At 42.7% G+C, this 25,714-nt stretch overlaps 1 protein-coding gene across 6 annotated transcripts in view; it reads right to left on the reverse strand.

The window, feature by feature from the left end:
• Window positions 1-25,714, reverse strand: part of LOC144601908 (metabotropic glutamate receptor 7-like) — a 489,446-nt gene that overhangs the window by 243,852 nt on the left and 219,880 nt on the right. For all 6 annotated transcript variants that reach the window (XM_078414451.1, XM_078414452.1, XM_078414455.1 and 3 more), the window contains 2 exons: window positions 16,141-16,276; window positions 12,408-12,562 (listed from right to left, as the gene is read on the reverse strand). In XM_078414451.1, the coding sequence (XP_078270577.1) occupies window positions 12,408-12,562; window positions 16,141-16,276 (291 nt within the window). The remainder of the gene's footprint in view (window positions 1-12,407; window positions 12,563-16,140; window positions 16,277-25,714) is intronic.

A 25,714-nucleotide genomic window follows, 5' to 3' on the forward strand; every position in this document is an offset into this window, starting at 1 on the left:
AAGTTTAGGGCGGCACAGCGGCACAGCAGCAGAGCTGCTGCCTTACAGCGCCAAAGACCCGAATACGATCCTGACTATGGGTGCTTGTCTGAACAGGGTTTGTATGTTCTGCCCGTGACCTGCAAAGGAATTATGGCTCAGCAGGATTTGGAAAAACCTGTCCATGCATTTTGATAGACAATAGGTGCAGGAGTAGGCCATTCGGCCCTTCGAGCCAGCACCGCCATTCAATGTGATCATGGCTGATCATTCTCAATCAGTACCCCGTTCCAGCCTTCTCCCCATACCCCCGACTCCGCTATCCTTAAGAGCTCTATCTAGCTCTCTCTTGAATGCATTCAGAGAATTGGCCTCCACTGCCTTCTGAGGCAGAGAATTCCACAGATTCACAACTCTCTGACGGAAAAAGTTTTTCCTCATCTCCGTTCTAAATGGCCTACCCCTTATTCTTAAACTGTGGCCCCTGGTTCTGGACTCCCCCAACATTGGGAACATATTTCCTGCCTCTAACGTGTCCAACCCCTTTACAGGTCTCCCTAAAAAATCGATTAGACAGCTGCAGCTAATTCAAACGCTGCTGCTCGAGTCCTCACTAAGACCAAGAAAGTGGATCACATCGTCTTTACACTGGCTCCCAGTCTGTCATAGAATTGATTTCAAAATACTTCTGTTGGTTTATAAAGCACTGAATGGTTTAGGGCCAAAATAGATTTCTGATCTTCTGCTATATTATGAACCCTCAGGTCGTCTGGGACAGGTTTGCTTTCTGTCCCCAGAGTCAGAACTAAACATGAAGAAGCAGTGTTTAGTTTTTATGCACCACATATATGGAACAAACTCCCAGAAAACTGCAGGTCTGCTGCAACTCTCAGTTCTTTTAAATCGAGGCTGAAGACTTTTCTGTTTGATGCTGTCTTTTATTACATCAAATAATGATTCATTTCTTACACTGCACGATAACTTTTATTCTTGTATTTTATACCGGTCTTATTCTATTTTAGCTTGTTTTCATTTTCTATTCTCTATAATGACTGTTTTTAATTGCTTTTAACTGCTCTTTAATGTTTTATGTAAAGCACTTTGAATTGCCTTGTTGCTGAAATGTGCTATATAAATAAACTTGCCTTGCCATGGGTTTTCTCAGGGAGCTCTTGTTTCCTCCCACACTCCAAATAAGTTTGTACAAGTTTGTAGGTTAATTGGTTTGGTGGAAACTTAAAAACATAGAAAATAGGTGCAGGAGTAGGCCGATCGACCCTTCGAGCCAGCACCGCCATTCAATATGATCTTGGCTGATCATCCAAAATCAGTACCCCGTTCCGGCAATTTCCCCATATTCCTTGATTCCTTTAGCCAGAAGAGCTGAATTTAATTCTCTCTTGAAAGCATCCAGTGAATTGTCCTCCACTGCCTTCTGTGGCAGAGAATTCCATAGATTCACAACTCTCTGGTTATAAACGTTTTTCCTCATCTCAGTCCTAAATGGCCAAACCCTTATTCTTGTAAGTTGTAAATTTTCCCTGCTGTGTGTAGGATAGCGTTAGTGTGTGGGGATCGCTGGTCAGTGCAGAATCAATGGGCTGAACGGCCTATTCCCGGGCTGTGTCTCTAAATTAAACTAAAGTTGGTGTTCGGATGTGTAGGAAAGAACTGCAGATGTTGGTTTAAATCGAAGATAGATACAAAATGCAGGAGTAACTCAGCGGGACAGGAAGCATCTCGAGAGAGAAGGAATGGGTGACGTTTCAGGTCGAGACCTGAATTCAGACTGAAGAAGCGTCTCGACCTGAAATGTCACCCATTCCTTCTCTCCAGAGATGCTGCCTGTCCTGCTGAGTTACTCCAGCATTTTGTGTCTATCTAACGTTGGTGTTATTAAGGGCCAAGCTTGATCCATTTTTGCTCTATCCTCAGTCTGCTCTACATTGACTACCAAATCCAACTCATGATGTTGGCATGAAACCAAAGAACACTGCGACCATGTTGGCACTACAAACATAATCTGATACAGATGGCTGTGAAGACATTTGACAACATTTGGTCAATGATGTGTGCAGAAAGTAAAGCGAAGCAGAGATTCAGAAATGATTAAAGAGAGAATTACAGAACTTAGGGTCCAGCCAATTCCAAGTACCGTTATCTTTGATGGAGGTGGCTGAAATCCACCAAGGAGGATGGGCTACGGAGAGATGATTAGAAGCAGAATTGAGGTGTATTGAGATCTGGGAGAACAGCAAGACTGGAGACATGGTGTGCTTGAAGTATGGAGAGACTTGAAAACAGGTTTGACAATATTAAAACTGAAGCTTTGTAAATTGGGAGACATTCTAATGCTTGGTTTGGGCAATGGGTGAACAGGACATGATGCACTTTTGCACATGGGCGGTAGAGTTTTGGATGAACTCAGGTTTACATATGGGCAAAATAGTACTTAATCATGGACATAATCAAAATGAGTGCTTTAGAGGGGGTTTTCAACCCCTTAACTAAATCTTTTCTGCCTAATTCTGGAAGTTCTAACGTGGGGCTGGAGAAGCAGAATAAAGAAGTGTTCAATTTGTTTTCTGTACCAAAGGAATGATATCCATTGCAAAGTTGATTCACAGGACAGATTCCGGGGATGAAAAAGATTCCCTTCTAAGAGTGCTGAATGGGATGGGACCATACTCAGAAGCGTTTAGATGAATGGTAAGTGAGCCCAGTGAAAGTTACAAGAATCTGAAAAGTTTGGACAGACTAAATGCTGGAACATTGTTTCCTTTGGCGGAAGTGCATCGATCTGGGGCCATGGTCTTAAGTACTGGATTGAAGAGGAAATGCTTTACTCTAAGGCTATGAATATGGCATTCACTTCCTCAAAGCATTATGGATACCCAGACATTTAGCATTTGCAGGGTTGGGGATAGATTTTAAGACTGAGGTAACTAATAGTCATAGGGAACGGAGGCTAGTATGGAATTGAGATAAATCAGACAATCTCATGTTGAGGATCAAATGATTTCTTGCAGTCTGAAGAAGGGACCAGGCCTGAAACATCACGCATCCTTATTTTCCAGAGATGCTGCCTGACCCGCTGAATTACACCAGCACTTTGTGTCTATCTTTGGTATAAACCAGCATCGGCATTTCCCTTATACACATATGATTTATTGCCTTTACTTCATACATTGTTTACATTTCATTGTAATCCCAGTCTGCTCCCCCTCGATCCAGCCAATGAACAACCCATTGTAACATCAGCAGACCCTTGCTCCGTGATCACATTAAGCACAGAGGTGGCATCACTAATATCAGTCTGGCTTCCACTCTAGTTCCCACCACAAACAGGCAGCTACAGGAAACTGGATGCATCCAGGCATGAAATAATGGGTGTCACTTGACAAAACATCCTTGACAAGACATCAGAAAACCTGGCTTCGCTGTGTGACACTGATCATCTGAGATATCTGAAGAATACCAGGGTGAATGCTCAAATGCTTGATAAAGAAAGTCAAATGACACTGTTCTCCTCTGCTAGACGTCTACACCATCAAGGTGAAAAGGTGGTCACAGCACAGCCCAGCCCAGCCCAGACCTGACAGGAATAATCACCGGAGAGTGAAATGAGACACAAGAGATTTCACTGATAGAATAAAGAGGAATGCAAATATTTGATTCAGTTCAGAGTAGACCTGGGGGATATCACTCCAGGTTTTTTTTACATGTTCCTTAGAGGACTCCAGACACACCGGCAACATATCCTGAATATAAATCAATCTGAACTCTGCGCAGTATATCACAGATACCAGCAAATCGCTGGCACTCAAAATCCTGCAATGGAATTCATTTCAATTAAAGCAAGCATAAACCCAGTCCAGAATCGGTCTCCAAATGTCAACCTCAGAGATGGTACTCCACAAGTTATAAATTCACCACTTTTGATATTGGTAATACTTTATATTTAATTATGCTTCTGAGATTTCTTTTATAACATTATTATAAAACCATAATGCATCAAGTTGGTTTTTTTTGTCTTTTTCTATGACTCTTTATGTTTGAACAATTTGAGGCATAAACATAGATATAATTTTAAGTATCTGCGGTCCTTTGAAATTCTGCAATAGGTTCGCGGTAGCACAGCGGTAGAGTTGCTGCTTTACAGCGAATGCAGCGCCGGAGACTCAGGTTCGATCCTGACTACGGGTGCTGCACTGTAAGGAGTTTGTACGTTCTCCCCGTGACCTGCGTGGGTTTTCTCCGAGATCTTCGGTTTCCTCCCACACGCCAAAGACATTCAGGTATGTAGGTTAATTGACTGGGTAAATGTAAAAATTGTCCCTAGTGGGTGTAGGATAGTGTTAATGTGCGGGGATCGCTTGGCGTCGCGGACTTGGTGGGCCGAAAAGGCCTGTTTCCGCGCTGTATATATATGATATGATGATATGATAAAGTAACCATCATTTTGGATTGTGTTCCATACATTGTATGGAACCTCTGCTGTTACTGTATTGGGAATATAGTCCTCACCATGATATAAAATAATCCATGAGAAATCCCTTAAGCAAATGTAGATGTGGAAGACTAGACCAGTGAGCAGCCCCTGGTATCCTCATTAAGCGCATTCATCAAATGGATGCACATCAAATTATATTTATCAAACATTTTTCATGTGGTAACACATCCCAAGGTGCTTCAAAGATGCATTATGAAGCAAAATATGACTGATCCACAGCAGGGAGATAGAGCATGCAGAACATCTTAAACTAGGAAAAAGTATATAAATTCAAAAACAAAACTTGGGTCTTTGATTGTTGTTGTAAGTAAAATTGAAAACGGACAAAAAGGCAGAATTGGAGCAGCAAAAGCAGTTTGAACGGTTGCATTTGAGAGGAGTGAAGCTGCAGATCTTCGAGGATTTAACAAGCAGAGTTGACAGAGGGGAGCATGGGCATGTAATGTATTTGGATTTCCAGAAAGCATTTGATAAGGTACACATAAGGAAAGGTGCACAAGTTAAGAGGTAACAGTACTGGAGTAAGTGTTAACATGGTAGACACAAAATGCTGGAGTAACTCAGCGGGACAGGCAGCATTTCTGGAGAGAAGGAATGGGTGATGTTTCGGGTCGAGACCCTTCTTCAGACTGAAGTGTTAACATGGACTGGTTATTGCACAGAAAACACAGTCACAATAAATGAGTTTATTTCAGGCTGGAAGGATATAACTGGTGGCGTGTCCCAAGGATTAGTTCTTTGTCCTCAAGTATTTATTAATGATTTTGATAATCTGGAGTGGAAATATGTGGAAATATTAAAATATTAGTTTTGTTTATTTTAGAGATACAACATGGAAACAGACCCTTCGGCCCATCGAGTCCATGGTGACCATCGATCACCCGTTCAGACCAGTTCTATGTTATCACACTTCCTCATCCACTCCCTGCAAAATAGGAAGAGGTTACAGAGGCCCATTAACCTACAAACCTGTGTAGGAAGGAACTGCAGATGCTGGTTTAAACCGAAGATAGACACAAAAAGCTTGAGTAACTCAGCGGGTCAGACAGCGTCTCTAGAGAAAATGAATAGGTGACGTTTTGGGTCACGAAAAAGGGCCTCGACCTAAAACGCCAGCTATTCCTTTTCTCCAGAGATGCTGTCTGACCCCGCTGAGTTACTCCAGCCTTTTGAGTCAACCTACAAACCTGCACGTCTTTGGGATGTGGGAGGAAACTCGAGCACCTGGAGGAAAGATAGGAGGTCATAGATGAATGTGCAAACTCTCACACAGTCAGCAGCTGAAGTCAGGATCAAACCTGGGTTTGTGGCACTGTGAGGCAGGAGTTCCAACACCTGTGCCATTATGCCGCCCTGAGGACGACAAAATAGATGGGAGGCCTGCTGGATGAGGATATCTGAATTCTACATAGGGATGTAGATGGGTTGAATAAGTGAGCATGGACTTGGCATGTAGAATTTAATTTGAACATTGTGAAATCATTGTTAGATAAATTAAAAAGGTAAGCTACTATTAATTGGAAAGAATCTGTCAATTAATGGAGTACAGAGAGATCTGGATGTTCTTGTGCATAAAAATTTAATAAAAATGTATCTGGTTGGTTGTTAGATTTGCCTCTATTACAAATGGTTTGGCGATTTGGTAGAGAGGAAGACTCAAAAAGCTGGAGTAACTCAGCGGGACAGGCAGCATCTCTGGAGAGAAGGAATGGGTGACGTTTCGTGTCGAGGCCCTTTCTCGGTGCTAGGTAGAGAGGTACATTGTTACAATTGTACAGCATACCATGATGCCACACTTGCAGTACTGGGCACCATTCTATCTCTTTATTTAAGAAAGGATATACCAGCCTTTCAGGCAGTGCAAAAGAGATTCACAGGTTAATACCTGGAATGGTTGTTGTAACACGAACGACTGAAGAACCTGGATCTCCACTTTCTTTTGGAGTTTAAGAGTCACAAGTGACTGTATTGAAACTCACAAGATACTTCAGTGTTACGACAGGGTAAATGTCAAAATCTTTCCATGAGTGGGAGAATCTTGAATGAGAGATCAGAGCTGCAAGACATGGGGCAGTCATTTAGAATCAAAATGCAAAGGAAGTTCTTAGAGGATAACCCAGAATCTGGTGAAATTAGATTGGTAGGTCTGTTTCACGAGGAAGTTGATTTTTTTGTTGAAAGGTCAGTGATTTGAGGGCAATGGGGAACTGACACAGAAGAGGAGGCAAGGACTGAAGGAGATCAGTCCTAATTATATTGAATGGCGGTGTAGGTGGTCTATTCCAGTTCATACATTCTTTTGACATTTTAAAATCACGACATTGCTTAGGCAAAGAGCCAGACTAGGTTATCCATCGCAGGGAAATGGTTGAACACAGCTTGGTTCCCCCCCACCCCACCCCTCCAACACAATCAGTCTGAAGAAGGATTCTGACCCAAAACGTCACCTATTCATGATCTCCAGAGATGTTACCTGACCTGCTGAATTATTCCATCACCATGTCTCATCTTTGGAAAACTAGCATCTGCCGTTCCTTGTGTTTCCACTTCACTTTTAGTGGCTAATTCTAAACTCATCTTGACAATATGTAATACTTGTACTCATTCATGAGTTTCTTTAATCAGCACAACTGTGAGGAGGCACCCCCTGCCATGATTAGTGGAACAATAAGTGGATGAAACTGAACATGGAACAGTACAGCACAGGACCAGGCCCTTTGGCCCACAATGTCTGGGCCTACTATAATTCTAATTTTAACTGCACATCTACTTGCACATAGTCCACACCCCTCCATTCCTTGTCTGTTCATGTGCCTGTCCAAAAGTCTCAAACTGTGCTGACTGTCAAATGTCCCTCCACCACCTCCCATGGCAGTGCTTCCCAAACACATCACTCCATATGTAAAAAACACTCTGTAAATCTCCTTTGGATTTCCCCCCCGTTACCGTAAACCTAAGCCCTCTAGTATTTGACATTTTCACCCTGGGGAAAATACTATTTATTCTACCTATGCGTCTCACAATTTCATAAACGTCTATCAGTTCACTTCTCAGCCTCTGATGCTCCATAGAAAATAATCCAAGTTTGTCCAATCCTTTCTTATGGCTAATTGGAGTTAGTCATAGTTATAGGGAAATGCAGCATAGAAACAGGCCCTTCAGCCCACCAAATCTGTGCTATCAACCACCCATTTACACTGATCCAACATGAGGCCCATTTTTTATTCTCCCCATGGTCACATCAGCTTCCTCATATTCTACCATTGGCCTACACAAGGAACAATTTGTCATCGCCCATTTGTCTACCATCCCATACAATTTTGGGATGTGGGAGGAGCCCAGAGGAAATCCATTCAGAGGAAGAATGATTGATTCTTTCAAGAAGCAGAGGACATGCTCGAGAACCGGAGGACACGGGTTTAATGTGTGGGGCGAAAGATTCAATGGGAATTTGAGGATTAACCTTTTTTACACAAAGGGTGGTGGGTGTATGGAACAACTGCCAGAAGAGGATATTGAGGCAGGTACTATCGCAACATTTAAGAAACATTTAGACAGGTATATGGATAGGGCAGGTTTAGATATGGACCAAAAGCAGGCAAGTGGGACCAGTGTTGATCGGTGTGGGCAAGTTTGGGTGAACAGTCTGTTTCCAAGTTGTGTGACTCGATGACTCTAATGTGCAAACAACACGCAAACAGCATTGGAGGTCGGGACTGAAGTGAAGCCAGAATCAATTTAAAAACACAAACATTTTGTGCGTATGTGCAGTTAAGATTGTAAAGAAAAGAGTGGGCCAGTGCTCATCTCTCTGTTCTCCCTCCATCAGCAACCATTAATTACCTCATTTGCAAATACTGTGGCAATTCTGGCGAAGCTCAGCCATTTAGTTGACTGGTAACTACAGGTGTAGGATCCCTCTGCTGGTTACTTACATAATTGCGTTATATAAACAACACAGAGATTCGAGGTGATAATGTGGATCTGAGCCAGAAGAGCATTGAGCGCGAGAAAGCCTATCTGCAAGCTGTTGATGTTTGGGAGGATGATTTACATGCCCAGATTTATTAAAACCTGCTTCACATCTGGTAGCTGTCAGTATTTTTCAGAGGCCAGTTCTCATGTCTAGATATCAATTGTATGGAACGTAAGTCAGAGTTGTACAGCACAGAAGCAAGCCCTTCAGCCCACCACTTCCACGATGACCCTTCTGCCCATCTCTACTAAACCCAAGATAGACACAAAATGCTGGTGTAACTCAGTGGGACAGGCAGCATCTCTGAAGAGAAGGATTGGGTGACGTTTTGGGTTGAGACTCTTCTTCAGACTAAACCCATTTACCCGCATCAGATAGGTATTCTTTTTTGGCTTGGCTATTTAAGTGTCCATTGAAATGTCTCTAAAATGTAGCCATTGCATCAAAATCTACCAGCTCCTCTGGCAGTGGGCTTCAGATATCAACCACACTTTTTAAAAAAACTTCCCCCTCTGATTCCTCCTAAAACACCTTCCTTTCACCTTAAACTGATGTTCTTTTATTTTTGATACACCTTTCATTCCATCTATCGTATCTATGCTTCTCATCTATATACTAAAACTCTCGTTTGTTATGTTGTTTGTGACTGAACTTCAGCCAAAACGGTACACGATAGTGCAACAATTTTAGGCCCACCTTACTCACCATTGTCACTTTAATGATAATGCAAGTAGTTTTATTGAAATCGGTCATATATTTTTAGTTATTCTCATTTTTAAGTTTAAAAGGGAGGGAGGGGGAGGGGAGGAGGGAGCGAGGGGGGAAGGGGGGAGTTGGGGAGAAGGGAGGGGGAGGGGGGGTTGAGGAGAGAGGGGAGTGGGGGAGGTCAGGGTGCTGCACCAATGCAGGAGATGCTGGGGCCCAACAAGTCCACTTGGTCTAGTTACCTTATAAAATACCATCCTGGTGTTCAACATGAATTAAAATGCTCTGTTGTGAAAGTAAAAACCAAAATAGTTAAGAAGAGCTCTGTTTCTGCCTCCAATATTGCAACACCTACTCAATCAAGGGGCAACTGTATGAACAGACGTGCCCATTGTAAGATGACCTACCACAACATGCTGCAATGGTTCAGAATTAGGCTTCAATTTAGAGTCATCAAATTCAGAGTCATATCTTTGAATATTCCAACAAACCTCTACAGGCATACAGTGAAGAAAGCATACTGGCTGGTTGCATCACGATTTGGTTCGATAACTCAAACGCCCAAGGACAAAGGAGGCAAGAGAGAGTGGTTGACATTGCCCGGTCCATCACGGGTTTTGACTTCCCAACCATCTATATGAAGCCCTGCCTCAAGAAAGCAGAAAAACTCATCAAAGACTCCCACCACCCTGGCCATGCTCTCATGCCATTGCTACCTCCAGGAAGGTGGTACAGGAGCCTGAGAAGCAATACTTCTTGGTTCAAGAACAGCTTCTTCCCTTCTGCCTCTTCAATCATGCTGTGTGACCATGAACTACTATAGACTTTACATAAGGTTACACTACATACATTAGCTTGAATGATTGCATTCTGTTTATCTAGTATAACTGATGCATGGTTACATGGTATAACTGCATTTATTGCATTATTGTTTATTGTATCTTTATTTAGTTTAGCTTAGAGATACAGCACGGAAACAGGCCCTTCGGCCCACCGAGTCCACGCCGACCAGCGATCCCCGCACATTAACACTATCCGACACATTAGGAATAATTTACACATACAACAAGCCAATTAACCTACATACCTGTACATCTTTAGAGTGTGGGAGGAAACCAAAGATCTCGGAGAAAGCCCACGCGGTCACGGGGACAATATACACATCCGTACAGATCGAACCCGGGTCTCCCACGCTGCAAGTGCTGTTAAGCAGTAACTCTACCGCTTTACATAGTATAACTGATGCATGGTTACCTAGAATAACTGCATTTATTGCATTATTGTTTATTGTATCTTTATTTGTAGTGTTGTTGCATTTAACGTGCCTGTAAAAGCTCCAGAAAGTAAGAATCTAATGGTTCCATTCACGGTGCACATGACAATTAAACAGTCTCAATTAGTGGGTATAGAAGCAGAATTCCCAGCCCATTGCATCCGCGCTGATATTAAACACGAAAAATTCAACACTAATCCAATTAGTTTCTCCCCACAACCTGCTCACCACTTCACTCACGCACTAGAGACAAATTCAGAGGCGACTTAACCTCGCCAACATTTACATCAAAGGGATGTGGGGGGAAACTCCGCAGCACCCAGAGGAAGCCCATGCAGCCATAGAGAGAACATACAAACTCCACACAGGCAGCAGCCAAGGTCAAGATTGAACAAGGGTCACCGGAGCCGTGAGGCAGCAACACCACTCATGCCACTTCTGCGTTCTCCAGACATGAATGAGCCAGATAGACCTTTGCAGCAATCAAGGCAATCCTCAGTCAACAATACCAATTTTATTTTATGGAGTCCAGAATTTTTTAGCCCAGTGTACATTCCACAGCTACCTTGAATGAGAATTGGTTTTCTCTCAGTAACATTTTACCTTCTGCTACTAACATAGAGGAGTTTGTAAGTTGGACCAAAGGCAATCCATTTCCATGTGATAAAGTGATAAGTTACAATAAAACTGAACACTCTCCTCCTTCATGCCCCAGGCTCATTCAATCTACAAAAAACACAACTCCAATAAAAAACAAAATGTTTTTTTAGTTCCAAGAGGATTGGTAACCAGAGGACACAAATATATGGTAAATGGCAGGAGGAGGAGAGGACAAATGCTTTTACTAAGTGAATTGTTATGATGCAGAATGCACAGTTTGAACAGGAATGGAAGTAGATTTAATGGTAGATTTGAAAGGGATCTGTGTAAAACAGTGGCATTGGGAGTAGTCGGACGAATGTTGGGTAGAAATAATTAATTGGAGAGCTTGTTAAAATAATTGGTACAATGGCGATAATTGAAATGACTCCCGCTTATTACTTCAATCTGTATGACATGATTAAAAATAAGATTAGTTACAGCGTATGATCCAAGATTCGTGCAGAAGGAAGAATCCACAGCACTCTTTGCACAAAGCAAAAAGGATAGCAGGCACCGAGTGAATGACAAGGTGAGATAAAGAGTTGACAATTGTTAAGCTCGGGATAGAAAAGTTGTAAATCGTGTATCCATTGGAAAACACTGCAGATGGAGGTGTAGGGAGAAAATGATGCAAAGTCAGCCAGGGTTCAAAGGAGAAGGGGGGTGGGGAGGGGAAAGAAAGATGGCCGGGGTTCTTGAGGAAGAAAACACTATAATTTTCAGGCTCTTCATTTCTGGCCTTTTATCCAACAATCTACCTATCAAACACCCCCCTTGCATGTGTTCATCTCTGACTGCCAGTTGTCTCGAAATAGGCACGAACACAGGAAAGTGCATTTAAGAAAATTGTTTCATTGCGATAGTCAAAACCTCTAATGCTTTTTAAACTTTTGCACAACACAATGAAATAATGATATTTGGCTGGTTATCCATCTCACACACAAAAAAGCAGCAGATATAAACAGTATGGACCATGACATAAATCACTGCCACCCAGGATGGAAAATGTCCTTTGGCCTTGACTCAAATAAAATAAAATTATACTTCTGTCAGTATTTTTATTTTTATTTGTGGTCAAAATCTAGAGTATTTAAATCAATTTCTGCATAGAGAATAAGGCGGTTGGATGAGTCAAGTGGGACCAATGTGTGAGCAATAGCGGTTGTAAATTAAGATGCTGGCAAAATCTTATTCCATTGGAAAGCACGTCACCTTTACCGTCTCCTCTTAGATGTCAGTGGTTAAGATGGTGGTTCCCCTGCTCTTACAGAAGTGTTCACCTTGCAATGCCAATGGTTTGTGTGTCGCCAAATTCTTACCTTCCACAGAGGCTCTTTTGGGCAGAATGGTCACTGCCCCCTCAGCCACTTCCCCCTGTTGCTTTACCGGAGAGGTCTTCGAGCCCCAGCTGTCCGAGCCGATCCAGATGAAATGGCCGGCTTGGTTTGCTCTTTTGGCACCTGCAAGAACCTGCCTGCACAAAAGAACGAAGAGTTCAGAGTCATAACGAGCTTGGGCTGAACACGTCAGATGAAGTGCCTTCATGGAGATGGAGATTCGTGAACTGCAGCAACAGCGCTCTGTTTGATGGACTAATCTTGTACCTCTCCAAAACCCCAGAACGGATTATTAGTAACCAATTACCTGCAACATCTTGGCCAGTGATGGGGGCAGAGGATAAGAATCATAACGAATTATTAATCAAAATCGACAGAATGTCACAGACATTCACACAGAAACGGGTCCGTGGCCCTGAGACTATCGACCATCCATATACACTAATCCTAAATAAACCCAATTTTTTATTCGCCCCACATTATTACCAATTCCCCCAGATTTTAATCAACTTTAATCACATGCTATGGGCAATTTAGAGCAGCCAGTTAAATTATGAAGCTGCACGTCTTTGGGATATGGAAGGAAACTGGATCACCTTGAGGAAACCCATGTAATCATTCAGAGAACTTGCAAACTTCTCATAGACAGCACACAAGATCAGGATTAAACCCAGGTCTCTGGTGCAGTGAGGCAGCAGCTCTATTAGCTATAACTGTATCATCCCCCATTTTATTGAAGATGGCCAGATTTGGACCATCCTGGATCAATCATTATATGCACTATTAATCTTTGTTCTTAATACATTCTATTAAATGCACAAATACTGTCCTCTGGGCATACGAGCCATTAATTGTCAATGCTCTCCACTTTTGTTTGATAGAAAACCAACTGTAGTCTACCTTTTTCAAGTCATAAGTTTAAACATGTGCAGACGATTCTTTGGTGGTCTCTAAATGGAGCTAATCCTTCATGGAATTTTGTTTCAGTAGTATATTGGGAAGTAACTGTTTTGGTTATTGCTGGTATTCCATTTCGCCAAGAGAAGGGATTTAAGGTCCATTTACTTCTGAAGTCAAAGTGAGTTGGAATTTATAATTGTGATTGGGAGGGCCTTTCAGGAAATCAGGTCCATGCAGGTTGCTTGGAGGAGACGAGTGACAATTCCATTGGTCCTGCTCCCCCTCATTTCCGTGCACCCTAGAAAGTATTCTCCCTCACACGTCCACCGTCTCCCTTTTGTTTCTGAGGATGATGAGAGAGCATCACGTGACGTTTACATGTGGGAGAAATTTTGTTCCGAAATTTTCATTCCAGAAAATAATGGGTTTAATATTAGAAGTGGGCAGCATGATGGCACAGCTCGTGGTATTGCTACTTCCCAGCTCAGAGGCCAGGTCCGATCCTGATTCACAGTGCTGGGTGCGAGAAGATGGGTTGACACCGGGTGCACCAGTTTTCTCCCACATCCCAAAGACGTGATACTAGTCAATTAGGCTCCTGTAAATTATTCCTTTGTCATGATTCATGGCATAAAAAGTTAAAGGGCATGAACATGATGAACATGAATGAGAGAAAATAAGTTGCAGAGATACATGGATAAAAGTAGAGGGAGAATGGGACTGGTGGGATTGCTCTCCTGATAGCTGGTGTGGGCCCAATTGATCACATTGTTTCCAAAAGCACAGGATATCAGTGTAAAGTTTCACTTGGTATACAGTTATCCATTCCCCACAGAGGTCTGGGTGTGGCATCAGGGTATTACCTCAAATCTCAATCTCATGGTTTCTGGGACATGCTGCCTTCAGACCAAATAAGCCACGGCTGACTCTCATAGCTTAGAACGTAAAACAGAAATATTCAAGCCGTTTCGCAGCAGAAATGAAGAGGGCGCACTTTCCACTATTAGTCTAAGCCGGGATGAAGAAGGGTCTCGACCTGAAACACCACCTATCCTTATTGAACAGTGTCTGCACTGAAACCCTTGGCAAGAAACAGGGTTAAATTATGGAGCATCACCCTTCAGTACCACAGTTGCAATGTTGCTGAGGCCAAAAGTCTCATTGGGACCCAGTGTCTCCAATCATTTCTTGATATCATTCCCTGAACTGAATGGAATGAAGCCAGAAATTCAGAAAAAAAAAGAGTTGAATCATTCACTTAACATTTCAGATAGATGGCAGCAAATGCTCCAGCCTGGTCTTTCATACCAATCTTTTAGGCTCTGAGACTGGATCTGTTACTGGAGCTTCACACTCTTAGCCTTGGATTAATCATCACCATCCATTATTCAGCATGCTTAACATTACAACTTGGATCTGATCTGCTGGTTGTAGAACTACAAGCTGTTTCTTTTACTAACTAGCACGCATGCAGTCCTATTTCTAGCAGCATCACATCGGGATCTCACTTTTGCATCCTTCTACTGATGGTCTTGGCAAGCTCTTGTACAGTTTTCTTCGAACCAGGGCTTCCCCTCTCATGTAATGGAAATGGCAGAGCGGGGAATATGCCTCTCGGTTACATATTATGGCTGTTGCTGATAGATCTGACACAGACCCAGGACACACCCAGTTCAATCAGTAATAAAGTAACTGGGCCACTCATAAAGGACACTGAATTCCCATACCCCTGGTACATTTTGTCCCTCTACAATCCCCAGTGCTTCTTCCGTATGGTTTTTGAGAGAGAGAAACATTTATTAAACAGTGGACTAGAAATATAGAAACATAGAAAATAGGTGCAGGAGGAGGCCATTCGGCCCTTCGAGCCAGCACCGCCATTCATTGTGATCATGGCTGATTGTTCACAATCAATAACCCGTGCCTGCCTTCTCCCCATATCCCTTGATTCCACTAGCCCCTAGAGTATCTAACTCTCTCTTAAATCCATCCAGCGATTTGGCCTCCACTGCCCTCTGCAGCAGAGAATTCCACAAATTCACAACTCTCTGGGTGAAAAAGTTTCTTCTCACCTCAGTTTTAAATGGCCTGCCCTTTATTCTAAGACTGTGGCCCAAAGGGAGTGATCTGTAGATTTGTTGTCTGTGCATCTGATATCAAAATACATTGTGTGCTCTAAGTCATTGTTGGGGGCTTTCAGGGCTCTCCCGCACAGACATGCAGATCTGCAGATTATTAGTTTGAATTTATGGATTATTTGTCCAATTTCATGGTCACTCTTCTATCATGTTTACCTCCACAATGCGGCATGTCCCTAATTCCCACTCCCCATTGAAAGACAAAACCATGGCAATTAAATTACATCAACAGATAAACTGACAGAGAAAATATTTTCCAGTAAATTATATTTTGTAGATTCATACAAAGCCTCCTAACTCATGATTTAATTACCTCAACAACTGACTTCCCCAATTCCCTCCTTGTTTCCTAGTTAATATACAAAATATTATTGCTCATTTAGACAGGCAGAAGCCTCACCTCCCGTTATCCCAAACCCAAGTCTTCAGATCATATCATGCAGCAGCAACCACCACCCCCCACAAGGCAGAATAATATGTGCAAACTCCAATAATATCTCGTTAAACCTCAACCTTAACTGATACAAAATCTCTGTTTCATTAACTCCTTTTCTGAACAAATGTGGAGTGAACTTTCTTTTAACACCACTTCGATAACATTTTGCTGTGAAGGGTTACTATCGATGCATCTTCACATAGAGAAGCCAAGATCCAGAACAACGACATGTCCCTCTTACCTGATATCATCCTCAGAGGCAAAAATTATTACGCCACGAACATCAGGTGTATCCAAAAGCCGCCTGATGACTTTGTCGTAGTCTACTCTTCTGGACTCCATTGAGATTTTAAGGGATTGGGCAATGCAAATCCCACCTAGAAGTAGAAAACAAAAATCAAGTGAATACAAGAAAATGATGCACCCAAAACAAAATGATTCTTGTTTAATTCAGTCAGTAATTTAGACTTGGTGTTTTATTATAGATTATCAGGGGATAATTTCTGCTCAGTTGAACCCTCTTTTTCAGGTCTGACTTTGTAATCAGTTTAGATGCTCGACCTCCTGCTGCACAAGGATTTTAATTTCAAAATCAAATCCTCTTTTAAGAAGGATTTCACAAACAAGTGACATTTTCAGGAAGAGATTTCACAAAATCCTGAGGGATGAGTTGAGACAAAACTTTTAATAACTTTAGACACAGCAGAAACCACCAAGGAGCTACTTTGTTTGAAGCAGATGTCTATTCTGGCAGACTATATATCCCAGCGCGCTGTTGTACCATGTAGTCTAAAATTGGTTTTGCACTATCCTTTCAAACTGAAGCATTTAAAGTTAACAAGGCCAGTTTGGTGCATTGCATTTAGAGAAAAACTCTCCAGAGCCATGAATATTAAGTGGCAAGAATTGGCCATTAGGTGTGACACAGGTATCAGAACATTGGACACATGGAGAACAAGGGCATGGCCATTCAGCTCAAAATATCAGATTTTGAAAGAACTCTGAAATCTATCCCAGTCCGATACTCTTTCTTCATAGCTCTGGACATTTCCCGTTTACAAGTGCAAAGAACACAGGAAATAGAACAGTACAGCAATAGGAACAGGTCCTTCATCCCATCATGTTTGTTCTATTTTCTTGGGCTGCATAGTAGTGTAGTGGTAAAGTTGCTGCCTTACAGCACCAGAGACCCGGGCTCAATCCTGACTACCGATGCTGTCTGTCCAGTTTGTACGTTCTCTCTGTGAATCCATGTTTTTTCTCCGGGTGCTCCGGTTTCCTCCCACGCTCTAAAGATGTACAGGTTTGTAGGTTAATTGGCCTCTGTAAATTGTAAATTATCCCTAGTGTGTAGGATAGTGCGAGTGAATGATATGAATGCTGGTCAGTGCGGATTTTATGGGCCGAAGAGCCTGTTTCTACACTGTATTTCTAAAGTCTGTGTCATATCATATCATATCATATCATATCATATATATACAGCCGGAAACAGGCCTTTTCGGCCCACCAAGTCCGTGCCGCCCAGCGATCCCCGCACATTAACACTATCCTACACCCACTAGGGACAATTTTTACCTTTACCCAGCCAATTAACCTACATACCTGTACGTCTTTGGAGTGTGGGAGGAAACCGAAGATCTCGGAGAAAACCCACGCAGGTCACGGGGAGAACGTACAAACTCCTTACAGTGCAGCACCCGTAGTCAGGATCGAACCTGAGTCTCCGGCGCTGCATTCGCTGTAAAGCAGCAACTCTACCGCTGCTTTATCGAGCATGATGCCAAGACAAAGTCTCATCTCCCTACACATAATCCATATCCCTCCATTCACTCAGATTCATTTCACTCACAAAAGGAACCAGGAAATCCATATTCTCTGCCCTTTCATCCAAACTACTGCCTCTGTATCTTAGACTTGAAAACCTTCAAGTTTGATAGGTAGAATCCATAACACAATAGCTGGGGTCAAATCAATAGTTCTTAAACCCCCGACATGCTGGTCATGCCAACTTTTACATGTTTATAGTTACAGTTTCAAAACTTGCGAACACCACTAGAACGTTTTCCTTCCAATGCTAGCCAGGTCCACGGCAATTAGGTTATAATTCAGAACAAAGAACTTGCACACACACGGTACGTTTCTTCAATTCCAGTGAACAATGCACAGGAAAACACCAATAAATGATAGATAATACTAAGCATGCACTTTAATTCAAAGATTAACCTAAAATATATTACTATCCTGACAAGCTACACTCTGCTACGATGACCCTCACCACTTGTGGTCAAAGCGTCTCCAGTATGTTTCATTGACAGAGAGCAATACTGAAAAAAGTCAGAGAGGAAGTAAATGCACCTGAGAGAGAGAATTAAATAACACGACCTACATAAGGCCTTTATATATATTGCCTTTAAAATATTCTAATGGCATCACGTTGGCCTAATCAGAAATCAGTGGAGAACAGCCAGATGAAAACTTAGTCTTGGGGGAAATGTCTGCCATTGCAGCATTACTCATAGAACTCATCAGAAAGTGCAGTACTTCAGCAGGTCAGGCAGCATCTCTAGAGGATGTGGATCCTCCTGTTTATTGCATTTCTCTACTGCCACAATGCATCACCGTGATCTTTACCCAACCCCCAAATCCTCTCCTTCCCGATTCCATGCATCACAGTTTAAATTGAATTCCCTTCTCCTCCCACAAATCAAAACTTGCAATCTCTTTCCCCACCCTCAACACGCCAAACATTACTCTGTCATTGATGGTAATCTTTGTTTTTGTGCCTCATCAAACCACCAGTGTAGGTTTTATAGGAGGTCTCAAAGGAAACAAGAAAGGAGGCATTAATAAATAAAGTCTAGACATTGAGCCTTGAGGAAGGAAGCCCAGCTGCCACCGAAGGAAGCAAGGAAATTAAGATTCAAAGTCAAAGCTCTCATCAAGGATCAACAAACACAAGAGAAAACTGCACATATATTTGCCTAAAAGCTGTAAAACCTAGGAATGATTATCCACCCCAAGTTTTCTGTTTAATCCAGATATTTTCCATTAATCTATTGTCCTCTTGCCTGGGACATGCCTACTTCAACTTTGGTAAGAGCTATTAATTTGGTCTTATCAGTCACAGTTGTCTCTCGAAACACTTGTCTGTTCATCTTCACACGAGTAAATCTTCATTTAAACTTATCCTTACTGCAAAGTTATTGTGCCATTGAAGATCTCCAACTGCCTACACTAATCTCTGCGGTGCATTTAATAAGTAGCTTGCACTTATATATGTATAACACAACTAACCCAATTTTCCATAAAAAGTCATATTTTGAACAAAACTATTGATTTGGAGGCACAGCTTGACTGTGGTTGGCAGACACTCATCTGAATCAGTCTGAGACTTTCAAGGTCCAACACAGAGTCTTGGAATGATGTTTGGCCTCGAGTCCAAAGCAGCATCAAAACTTGCAAGTTTCAACATAACTCTGCCAATTGAACAGCCACATGGATAAACTGATACTATTTGCTGATTTAAATCGAAAGTAGACACAAAATACTGGAGTAACTCAGCAGAACAGGCAGCATCTCTGGAGAGAAGGAATGGGTGACGTTTCAGGTCGAGACCCTTCTTCACACTGATGTCAGGGGAGTGGGCGGGACAGAGATAGAATGTAGTCGGAGACAGTAAGACTAGTGGGAGAACTAGGAAGGGGGAGGGGATGGAGATAGAGGGAAAGCAAGGGCTATTTGAAGTCAATGTTCATATCGCTGGGGTGTAAGCTACCCAAGCAAAATATGAGGTGCTGTTCCTCCAGAAAAGTCAGATTGGGAATGGGAGGGGGAATTAAAGTGCTGAGCAACCGGGAGATCAGGTAGGTTAAGGCGGACTGAGCAGTGGTGCGCAGCGAAACGATCGCCGAGCCTGCGCTTGGTTTTGCCGATATGCAGGAGGTGACACCTGGAACAGCGGATACAGCAGATAAGATTGGAGGAGGTGCAAGTGAACCTCTGCCTCACCTGAAAAGACTGTTGGGGTCCTTAGATGGAGTCGAGGGGGGAGGTAAAGGGACAGGTGCTGCATCTCCTGCGGTTGCAGGAGAAAGTACCCGGGGAGGGGGTGGTTTGGGAGGGAAAGGACAAGTTGACCAGGGAGTTGCGGAGGGAATGGTCTCTGCGGAAAGCAGAAAGGGGTGGAGATGGGAAGATGTGGCCAGTACTAAGACAACTGAACACCTCTGCTCAGTCCAGCTCAACCCACCTGATCTCCAGGTTGCTCAGCACTTTAACTCCCCCTCCCATTCCCAATCTGACTTTTCTGTCCTGGTCCTCCTCCATTGTCAGAGTGAGGCCTAGCGCAAATTGGAGGAACAGCACCTCATATTTCGCTTGGGTAGCTTACACCCCAGTGAAATATGAACATTGACTTCTCCAATTCAAATAGCCCTTGCTTTCCCTCTCTCTCCATCCCCTCCCCTTCCCAGTTCTCCCACCAGTCTTACTGTCTGCAACTACTTTCTATCTCTGTCCCGCCCATTCCCCTGACATCAGTCCGAAGAAGGGTCTCGACCCGAAACGTCACCCATTCCTTCTCTCCAGAGATGCTGAGTTACTCCAGCATTTTGTGTCTACCTTCTATTGTTACCATGGGGACAGATTGCTTTCATGTCATCAGCAAACCATATGGTGAAATAATTCTCATTTTCTAATCTGGGCATATGCCCAGACCCAAAGAGCAGTTTTGATTACAGACATTATACACTCAACTATGACCCTTTTCACAAAAAAACATCACAATATTCTAAGAGCTATAGATCAATGTTAAAAATACTTGCCACTGGGTAAAGTGTTAATGGCCTAAATGATCTGATGCTATCTGACATGTCAGTCTAAACCATTTCTGTTCTTATTTATTTACAATTTCTACCATCTCTACTATTCTGCTCTTGCTTCACCAGTTTAAGGCCTCTTTAGCTCTCAATTTTAGTGGTACTCAGAAAAGAAGCAACATAGAACAAGGTGAGTGAGAATCGAGTCTGCAAGCAGATCCTTTGCATTGATCTTCAAGTAATAGAAAGCTCTAAATTATGGGAAGGTTTGCAATGAGTTTGGAATGGAGCTGGAAGATTTAGCAGTGGATACACGCTGGACGTAGTTTCAGAATGAAAGTGTTCAGAGAATGTTTTGATCTTTTTCCTAGAGATTAAATTTGCCGCATACGTATTATTAATAAATGTAAACTTTAGAATTTCATTGCACATCACAAAATGCACATTGCTATTCAATTTTATCTTATCAACATGGAATTTACTGATATCGATTAAAACAGGGATTAAGTTTGTTTTGGAAGTGCACGATCTGCAATTTGCCTCGACTCTGGAAATGAGAGGCAGGTCCCAGGTCAGAGAGCAATAGAGCTAGACAACAGGAAACCAGCCCTTTAACTACATTGGCAATAGGGACTGGTCCCATTTCCTTGCATTTGGCCCATATCACTCCAAACTGTTCCAATCCTTGCATCCATCCAAATTGTAATTTGAAAATCGTGATTGCTTCTGTGTCTCTTGCTTCCTTTGGCTGCTCCTTCCAGATACAGACTATCCTCCGAGAAAATGTTGCCCAAGTTCTCTCTTAAATTTCTCCGCTGTCACTTGAAGCATATGCCCTGTAGTTTCAGAATCCTCTATTCTATGAGAAAGACCAAGTCTTCATTTTAACCATGCCCCTCGTGATTTTGTGTACCTCTAAGATCACCCCTCACCCCTCACCCCTATGCCCCAAAGGAAAAAAAGTCCCAGTCTATCTAGTATCTCCCTATAACTCAAGCACACAAAAATCCCAGTAACAACCTGTTGAATCTTTTCTGTCCCCTTTCCAATATGATGGCACCTTTCCTATCGCTGGGCAACCAGAACTGCACACAGTACTCCAAGTCTGGTCTCACCAATGACCTGTGCAGCTATATAACTTGTCCCAACCTTCGTATTCAATATTCTTCCCAATGAAGGCCAGCATGGCAACTGTCTTCCTCACCATCTTGTCCACCTGAACCATCACTTCCAACGAACCACACAGCTGTTTGTGTTATGTACGGGATGAATGAATCTTGATTATTTTGTGATACCATTGGTGAATTTCCAAGTAAAATGCGAAAAGACCATGTGCAAACTCATCTAATGGCCACACATGCCTCAGTTTGCCCTGAAGTTGGGATGACAGTCTATATGCTGTAAAAATGTTTTTTCTCATCATGTCAGTTTTAAATGGCCTCCCCTTTATTCTTAGACAGTGGCCCCTGGTTCTGGACTCCCCCAACATTGGGAACATTTTTCCTGCATCTTGCTTGTCCAGTCCTTTCTATAATTTTATATGTTTCTATAAGATCCCCTCTCATCCTTCTAAATTCCAGTGAAAACAAGCCCAGTCTTTCCAATCTTTCCTCATATGACAGTCCCACCATCCTGGGCATTAACCTCGTAAACCTACGCTGCACTCCCTCAATAGCAAGGATATTCTTCCTCAAATTAGGAGACCAAAACTGCACACAATACTCCAGATGTGATCTCACCAGGGCCCTGTACAACTGCAGAAGGACCTCTTTACTCCTGTACTCAAATCCTCTCGTTATGAAGGCCAACATGCCATTAGCTTTCTTCACTGCCTGCTGTACCTGCATGTTTACTTTCAGTGACTGGTGTACAAGGACACCCAGGGCTCGTTGCACTTTCCTGTTTCCTAATCTGACACCATTGAGATAATAATCTGCTTCCTTGTTTTTGCCGCCAAAGTAGATAATCTCACATTTATCTACATTATACTGCATCTGCCATGCATCTGCCCACTCACTCAACCTGTCCAAGTCACCCTGCAACCTCCTAGCATCCTCTTCGCAGTTCACACTGCCACCCAGCTTTGTGTCACCTGCAAAATTTCTAGTGGTACTTTTAATTCCATCAACTAAATCATTAATATATATTGTAAATAGTTGCGGCCCCAGCACCGATCCTTGCGGTACTCCACTCGCCACTGCCTGCCATTCTGACAGGGACCCATTTATTCCTACTCTTTCCTTCCTATCTGCCAACCAATTCTCTATCCATGTTAATACTCTACCCCCAATACCGTGCTCTAATTTTGCCCACTAATCTCCTGTGTGGGACCTTATCAAAGGCTTTCTGAAAGTCCAGAAACACTGGCCCTGGCTCTCCTTCATCAATTTTACTTGTCACATCCTCAAAAAATTCCAAAAGATTAATCAAGCAGGATTTCCCCTTCATAAATCTATGCTGACTTGGGCCAATCCTTTTACTGCTATCCAAATGCTCCGTTATTACTTCTTTAATAATTGACTCCAGCATCTTCCCCACCACTGATGTCAGGCTAACTGATCTATAATTCTCCGTTTTCTCTCTCGCTCCTTTCTTGAAAAGTGGGATAACATTAGCTATCCTCCAATCCACAGGAACTGACCCTGAATCTATAGAACATTGGAAAATGATACTTGAAAATAAACGGTTAATAAAAATTACAAGCTTTGTATCTTGAACTGTGTCCCTTCAGGGTTTCACATCATTTACAATTTTGTGAGAAAATGAATTTTGGATACTGTATATCTGGATTTTAAATTATAAGCGCGCATGCAGCAATGTTATTGAGCTGCAAGATTTAAAAATTGATATTGCATCAGACATTGCCAATTTAGAGTGTCATCATCGACATTACATCTCATCATTTAAGATGAAAAAAATAAACTTCTGGAGGAAGTCAGTCAAGCGACATCTGAAAAAGGGTGTTGACCCAAAACCTTGCTCTTCCATTTCCTTCCACAGATGCTGCCTGAAATACTGAGCTCCTCCAGCAGTTTACTTTTTGCTCTACGATTCCAGCTCCTGTAGGCTCTTCCATCATCATTTAAAATTTTAGGATCCGAGTGCTTTATTCTGTGAAACCTTTCATAACACCAAGCTTCACATCACCAATGCAAAGTCCTATAATTCCACCACCATAAATACGAAATGAATACTCCAACAAATATTGGCAATGGCAGTCATGGATCCAATCCAATTCACCTTTGTTTTCTTAACACATTGATTGTAATATATCAATCAATAAAAATACACCCAGTAAACTTGTGTCCTTTGTTCACCGAATCTTGATACTGTGCAAAGAATCGTATTGCAGGGCAGCTTTTTGCCTTGTTACTTGCAAAATATAATATAACAGTATATATAACAGAGCTTTATTTGTCATTCGGTACCGAAGTACCGAACGAAACTACATAGCAGTCATAGAAAAAAAGAACACAAGACACATAGCCCCAACACAAACGTCCATCACAGTGACTCCAAACACCCCCTCACTGTGATGGAGGCAACAAAACTTCCACTCTCTTCCCCACGCCCACGGACAGACAGCTCGTCCCCGACCGACCCGCACAGTCCCCGCAAGGGGATGGAAGTCCCCCCGGCCGAATCGCACCGGGCGCTGAAACGTCTCGCGGCCGAGCCGGGCGATGAAAGGCCCCGCGACCAAGCCTTGCGCAGCTAAGTCCCGTGGTCGAGCCGCACCAGCGATGTAAAGTCCCGCAGCCGAGCCGCACCGGGCGATGTTAAGTCCCGCAGCCGAGCCGCACCAGCGATGAAAAGTCCCGTGGTCGAGCCGCACCAGCGATGAAAAGTCCCATGGACGATGCCGCACCAGCGATGTAAAGTCCCGCAGCCGAGCCGCACCGGGCGATGTTAAGTCCCGCGGCCGAGCTGCACCGGGCACTGTTAAGTCCAGCGGCCAAGCCGCACCGTGCGATGTAAAGTCCAGCGGCCGAGCCGCACCGGACGATGTTAGGCCCCGCAGCCGAGCCGCACCCCGCGCCGTGAGGAAGACAACAGCATAATCAAGGACAAGTCGCACCTTGGCCACTCCCTCTTCTCCCCTCTCCCATTAGGCATAAGGTTTGGAAGTGTGAAAACACACACCACCAGATTCAGGGACAGTTTCTTCCCAGCCGTTATACTACCACAACCAGAGAGCAGTGCTGAACTCTTTGATGTCCCTCGGACTATTCTTGACCGGACTTTGCCTTGCACTTAACATTATTCCCTTTTCATATATCTATACACTGTAAATGGATTGATTGTAATCATGTATTGGCTTTCTGCTGACTGGTTAGCACGCAACAAAAACTTTTCTCTGTACCTCGGTACACGCAACAATAAACAAAACTGAAACTTTATTCAGCACTCTGTTTATTTTTTTTCTTTTGTACCTGTTTCTGTTGTATTCATGTATTATATGTTCTGCCTAGATAGCAGAAAAGCTATGTTTTTTCACTGTATCTCGGTAAATGTGACATTAATAAACCAATACCAATGAAAGTGCACTTCCAGTACAACGGAAAGAAACAACGGAAAGAAACAACGGAAGTATAACAGAAAGAAATGGCTGAGAAGAAAACATCTTTGAAGCTAAAAGTGGTAATCTGGGACACAATCTTCCCACTTTGTCCTGTTGGAACTTCCAACTCTTTTCCCAATAATCTTTATTTGTTCCTCTATAGTCAAACATAAATAATGCCAAAATCAGTGTCTTGTATGAAATCTTGATTATCCATTTCTTAGCGGAATGTGAAAAGCACAAGGTTATTGAGGCAGGAATAGTTGTGGGATCGGTCTCAAATCAATATATATTTATCTGTGTGGTATTGCATTTACAGACCTGTAAGATTGTAGTAAGTAAGAATGTTATTCTTCCATTGCCAATACATATGACAATTAAACACTCTTGACTCTGCCATTCAATAACATCATGGCTGCTACCATCCCTCAAGCCAT

Source organism: Rhinoraja longicauda, chromosome 17 (assembly GCF_053455715.1).
Source record: "Rhinoraja longicauda isolate Sanriku21f chromosome 17, sRhiLon1.1, whole genome shotgun sequence".
Lineage (NCBI taxonomy): Eukaryota > Metazoa > Chordata > Chondrichthyes > Rajiformes > Arhynchobatidae > Rhinoraja > Rhinoraja longicauda.